Source organism: Sinocyclocheilus rhinocerous, unplaced genomic scaffold (genome assembly GCF_001515625.1).
Source record: "Sinocyclocheilus rhinocerous isolate Xijiao unplaced genomic scaffold, SAMN03320098_v1.1 scaffold506, whole genome shotgun sequence".
NCBI classification, from domain to species: domain Eukaryota; kingdom Metazoa; phylum Chordata; class Actinopteri; order Cypriniformes; family Cyprinidae; genus Sinocyclocheilus; species Sinocyclocheilus rhinocerous.
In genome coordinates, this window is record NW_015647040.1 from 578,567 (window position 1) to 584,281 (window position 5,715).

At 38.2% G+C, this 5,715-nt stretch overlaps 2 protein-coding genes across 3 annotated transcripts in view; both read right to left on the reverse strand.

Annotated features, from left to right (window-relative positions):
• The window catches only part of LOC107708531 (plasminogen activator inhibitor 1 RNA-binding protein-like), an 11,138-nt gene extending 9,519 nt beyond the window's left edge, over nucleotides 1–1,619 (reverse strand). Inside the window, exons 1-4 of the mRNA XM_016512792.1 lie at nucleotides 1,191–1,619; nucleotides 919–1,027; nucleotides 676–822; nucleotides 64–135 (exon numbers count right to left, since the gene is read on the reverse strand). Coding sequence (XP_016368278.1) covers nucleotides 64–135; nucleotides 676–822; nucleotides 919–1,027; nucleotides 1,191–1,437 — 575 coding nt within the window. The 5' untranslated portion in view covers nucleotides 1,438–1,619. The remainder of the gene's footprint in view (nucleotides 1–63; nucleotides 136–675; nucleotides 823–918; nucleotides 1,028–1,190) is intronic.
• Nucleotides 1,620–1,811: 192 nt separating this feature from the next.
• Nucleotides 1,812–5,715, reverse strand: part of LOC107708532 (zinc finger protein 708-like) — a 9,698-nt gene continuing 5,794 nt past the window's right edge. For both annotated transcript variants that reach the window (XM_016512794.1, XM_016512793.1), the window contains exon 4: nucleotides 1,812–3,313. In XM_016512794.1, the coding sequence (XP_016368280.1) occupies nucleotides 1,857–3,313 (1,457 nt within the window). In that variant the 3' untranslated portion in view covers nucleotides 1,812–1,856. The remainder of the gene's footprint in view (nucleotides 3,314–5,715) is intronic.

A 5,715-nucleotide genomic window follows, 5' to 3' on the forward strand; every position in this document is an offset into this window, starting at 1 on the left:
GGGGGGGGGGGTTTGGAGCAAAGTGAGAATTTTCAATCTGACATAATATAAAACGTGAAGCACCTCATATGGTCTCTCATCGAGCCCCAATTGCGAGATCCACTGCCGCTGCGCTTCTCTTCAGATCGGACACTCCTGATTTCAAAGCAATGTCTCATTTATCAGCTGATTGTGCGCACAAAATGTTCCAAGCACAAATATGACAAGCGGTGGTTTCAACCAGTAATTTACAACCCAAAAATGAGTGACAGATCAGTTCTGAAAGGGTGATGAAAAAAGGCAGACAATGCAAAAACAACTGCAATTAAGCACATAATCGTTAATGTCATCCATCACTTCAAATATCCTAAAGTATTATTTCTAAAAATAACACATTGAATTACTAAATTACATTTATATAGCATTCTATAAAATGTATCGTAAATATTATAATACAATTTAATATATCGTACACTTTTGGCCATTCTCAGTTATACATTGTATTTAATGTTTTCAAAATAATATTAAAATAAAACGTTTTAATATTTCAGTGCCGCATTTACATCTGCATATTTGTTTAATAACATTTGTACATAATTTATAAATGATACCCAGTATAAGGTTTGGGCCCTAAATCAAACCCAGTCTGACCACTGAATTAGACTCTTAACATGACAGTAATGAGTAACGGCTCACGTTCGGTCACTGCCACTATGTCTCTCAAACTCTCTCTTTCCCCTCTGGTCAAATCCATCACTGGATCTTGGATATCCTGGGCCTCGGGCTCCTCTTCCTCTTTCTGTACCTCTTCCTCTGACAGGCCTGTCCAGCACATCCACAGGCCTACACACAGATGAAGATAGATTGCGTGGCATGCAAAATAAATTCAGGAAGATGAATAAAAAATAAAGACATTAACACGTAATTAGAGACATTTACCTCTCAACAGAGAAGCTGAGGGGGGCGTCGGCATCGGTGAATTTGCGCTCAAAAGTCACGCGTCTCTCTATTCGCTCCTCAACTTCTCCACGAGCAAGACGGACTTGGCCTAGAAATTCGGACCACGAACAAATGTAAACACTTTAAATGCCAAAAACCTCAGCAACCACATTTAAACTCATGATATCTTCTAGGGATTAATTAAATTAGTGGATAATTTATTCAAAGAAAGGCACGTTGCGTCGAATAAAATGAGGCCGTCCTTCACATACCTTGTCCACCCCCAGCTGCCGTAAGAACCATTTTCCTGTCTCTTTGAGACTCCTTCTTTCCAGAATTAGTTGTGGTTGAAGTTTTCTTCGGCTCATCTTTCTTCTTCTTCTGTTTCTTGTCCACCCCTGCCGCGTATAAGATGTCGAACGGGTCGGATTCGTCGTCCAGCAGCCGGCCGAAACGATTCGCAACGGCGCATCCATATCCCTCATCAGGCATCTCCTCTCCTAACTCCTTCATCTTCATATCGACTATTGCAGAGGAAATGAAATAATCGAGCTGCTATCATCGAAGGACTACAAACTAAGCAGAACAAAGTTCTGTTTATCTCCCAAATAGAAAAATAGAGGCGCTAAACAGTGCCCGAAGATAGCGGTCTAGTCTGTGAGCACCAATTAACGTAGCCATCAGATGTGACGTTCAGGTGATTGAATTCAGGTTCATATATAAGCAATTAGTCTCCGCCCCGGAAGTCAACCTAGTTTTAGAACGCACTCATTAATATTAATTACGCACTCGAACGTTCGACTATTTGCTGTCATAGTATACAAAATATCTGTTGGATTATTTTCGGCCTATTTTATTGTCGATTTTTGTGACTGGAAATGTGAACAGATGCAGTGTTTAATTCAGTGTAACCTTTGGTCTTGCAAATATGTAAGAATTTACAAGGTGTATTTACATTTATGTTGTTTAAGATTTCTATGATCCACAAACTTCTTCCCACAGCTCTCACAACTAAATGACTTCAGACCGGTGTGCACTCGCTGATGGGTCCTCAGATGCACAGCCTGATTAAACGTCTTACCACAAACATCACAACCAAATGGTCTCTCCCCCGTATGGATTCTCATGTGCATCTGAATACTGCTCGAATATCCAAACCGCTTTCCACAAACCTCACAACTATACGGCTTTTCTTTGGTGTGAACCCTTTGGTGTACCGTAAGGGCGGCTTGTGAATAGAACTTCTTTTGACAATGATCGCAACTGAACTTCTTCAACAAAGGACTGACCAGTCGCTCGTGATGCTTCTCTCCTGTATGTACAAGCATGTGCTGATTAAGAGAACTGGGGAATATGAAGGCCTTATTACAGATCGAGCACACACAATCCCTCCTTCCTGCGTGAATGATTCGCTTGTGCCTTTTCATGTAGTCTGAACTGGTAAATCCCTTACCACAAACGTCGCAAAGAAATGGTTTGCTTGAAGTGTGTTTGTGCATGTGCATCTTCAGGGCGTACGCTGTGGTGTACCTTTTCAAACATATCGGACAACCGTACAGCTTCACACCCGTGTGACCGGCTTTGTGTCTGTTGAGGTTTCCAGAGGTGGCAAACTTCTTATCGCATACGTCACAAGCGTATCGCTTTTCCCTCGTGTGCACGAGCATATGCGCTTGCAAATGTTTGCGAGCGCTGAACCGCTTGTCGCAGAGCTCGCACAGATACTCGTAGGTTTTCTCGATGTGACTCTTCTGGTGATTTTTCAGATATCGCTCGCAGCTATAAAAAGCGCCACATATTTCGCAACAGTAGGGCTTCTCGCCGGTGTGCAGTGTTTGGTGATCGAGCATGTTTTGCTTAATTTTGAACTGCTTGTCACATACTGGACAGTTGTAGAGCGTTTCGACTGCTTTGCATCTGTGTCTGCCGAACGAACGCTTGCCGGGAAAAACCTTCTGACAGTTTGAGCAGGTAACCGTCTTTTCTGCCGTGTGAAGATGCTTGTGCTTTTCCAGGGAGGCCTGAAATACAAAAGACTTGGAACATACATCACATTTGAATAGCTGAGCTCCAGTGTGCATCGCTGCGTGTCTGATGAGGCAGCTTCTCATAGTAAAGCGCTTATCGCAATGCGAACATTTATAATGTTTCACATGAGCCCGAACGTGGTTAATGAACTTCCACCTAAGTTCAAAACACTTCCCGCAAGTTTTACATCGGAACAAGCCATCATTTGATTGCTTGATCATATCCATGTTAGGTGTGGTGTTGGGCTGGTTGTCTGTGTTTTCGATGGTAATATTTAAACCTTGCACAAGCGATTCGGTCACATACTGACTGCTTCCCAAGACAGCACAAGATACGTCTTCATTGTCCAAGTTATTTTGGAGAATTTCTGTGAGGAGAAGAACACAAGAGTATGTTTAAGAGAAACAACCAGAAAAATGTATTTATTTATATATTTATACTTTTAAAAAAATATAAAATATTGGTCATTTAAGGTGCATCCAGTAATTTTTCACTAACTCCGTTTACATAAATGAATAAAAAAAAGAAATAATAAAATCATGTACACTCACGTGACATGGATATATGAGAGTTTTACATTCACTACCGTTTACAGTTTCAGTATGTTTTTTTTTTTTTATTTATACTTTTATTCAACAAGCACACAATAAATTGACCAGATAAAGTGGCAATGAATACATTCATATTGTTACAAGAAATTCTATTTCAAATAAATGCTGCTCTTTTAAACACCAAAAAATCCTGAAAAAATGCATCCACAAAATGTATCCACAAACTACTTTTGTGATTTCCACAAAAGTATTAAGCAGCACAACCGTTTTAACATAATAATAAAAATAAAAACATTCTTAAACACCAAATCATGACAAAAATTAAACCGTATGTTGCATTTACAGTACACAGTCAAAGATGACTCCCATACTGTGCAGAGAAACATATATTTCTAAACAGAACTTTAAAGGGATAGTTCACCCAAAAATTTAACCATAAAATTACCCCATAATTTAATTTACTCACCCTCAAGCCATCCTAGGTGTATATGACTTTCTTCTTTCAGACGAATACAATCGGACTTATATTTAAAAATGTCTTGACTCTTCCAAGCTTTATAATGGCAGTGAATGGGTGGTATTATTCAATAGTCAAATACAAGTCCAATAAAGTGCGCCAATCCATTATAAAAAAAAGTGTCCCACACTCTGGGAGTGAATAAAGGCCTCATGAAGCAAATCGATGCGTTTTTATAAGAAAAATATCCATATTTTAAACTTTATAAACCGTAATCTTTAGCTTCCGCTAACTGTTATACACGTTCACAATAGAATGCCGTTCTGGCAGATGACATAGCAGGTGTAGCGTAAGCTCCGTTGAGAAGTGACGAACGCGGAAGCGCAGAGGAAAGCGCAAAACAAAACACCGGTCATGAATTAGAAGTACAAAACAAGGATTTGTAAAGCAAAAAATTGGAGGATTTCGATATAAGCTTTATTGGATTTCTTTTGGACTATTGAAAAATAACACCCATTCACTGCCAGTATAAAGCTTGGAAGAGCCAGGACATTTTTTAATATAACTCAGATTGGATTCGTCTGAAAGAAGAAAGTCATATGTGACCCTGGACCACAAAACCAGTTATAAGGGTAAATTTTTTGAAATTGAGATTCATACTAGAAATGCACCCATCGATCGGCCAAGGATCGGAATTGGCCTATTTTCCTCATGATCGGCCCGGATCGGTGACCAGCCAGTCAGTCTCACTTCTTTCCGATTCCAAGCCGATCCGTTTTGTTACCAGCGGCACAGGCAATAACGTCAGCTGCGCATTCAAAATTAATTCAAAAAGATACAAAATTATGTCAAAATGCCCGTCTTGGCGAGTATCCAGTTAAACACTGTCAGTTTGGGAACGTTAAATAGTTGAGAAAGAGAACGCATCCGCTTGGATAAACTCTTAAAGGGACCGCAGTCCAATATTCCTGCTGCTGTCTGTCATGTTAATCAAAGAAAAGACAAAGAAAATCACTTTCTGCTCTTGACTGAATACGTTTTATAACTTTAATGGTAAGCATTAATCTGTATTTAATTTTTACAATGAAGTAAAAATTTGTATGAAGTAAAAAATAATACATCCAATAACACTGGATGTGTTATTTTACATTTGATTACTTTAATTTCTGTAGTATTTCTTACCTGAATAAAAACTTACTTAACCTGAAAAACTTCTCTCTTTATTCTATTGCATTTATTTGTGCTGTTTATTGCAATTTTTTATTTGTTTTAATTTTATTACTGACTTTTTACTTGTTTTTTTTTATGAAAATAAAACTGTTGAAGCAAAGTAGATTTTTGTTTGTATATGCTGTCAATTATAGTTCTTAGAAAGAAAATCGGAATCTGCAAAAACCGGTATCGGCAGATCACAATAACAAAAAAATCGGAATCGGCCAAGAAAATTGCAATCGGTGCATCTCTAATTTATACATCATCTGAAAGCTGAATAAATACGCTTTCCATTGATGTGTTATTTGTTAGGATAGGACAATATTTGGCCGAGATACAACTATTTGAAAATCTGGAATCTGAGGGTGCAAAAAAATCAAAATACTGAGAAAATTGCCTTTAAAGTTGTCCAAATGAAGTTCTTAGCAATGCATATTAATAATAAAAAATTAAGCTTTGATATATTTACGGTAGGAAATGTACAAAATATCTTCATGGAACATGATCTTTACTTAATATCCTAATGATTTTTGGCATAAAAGAAAAATC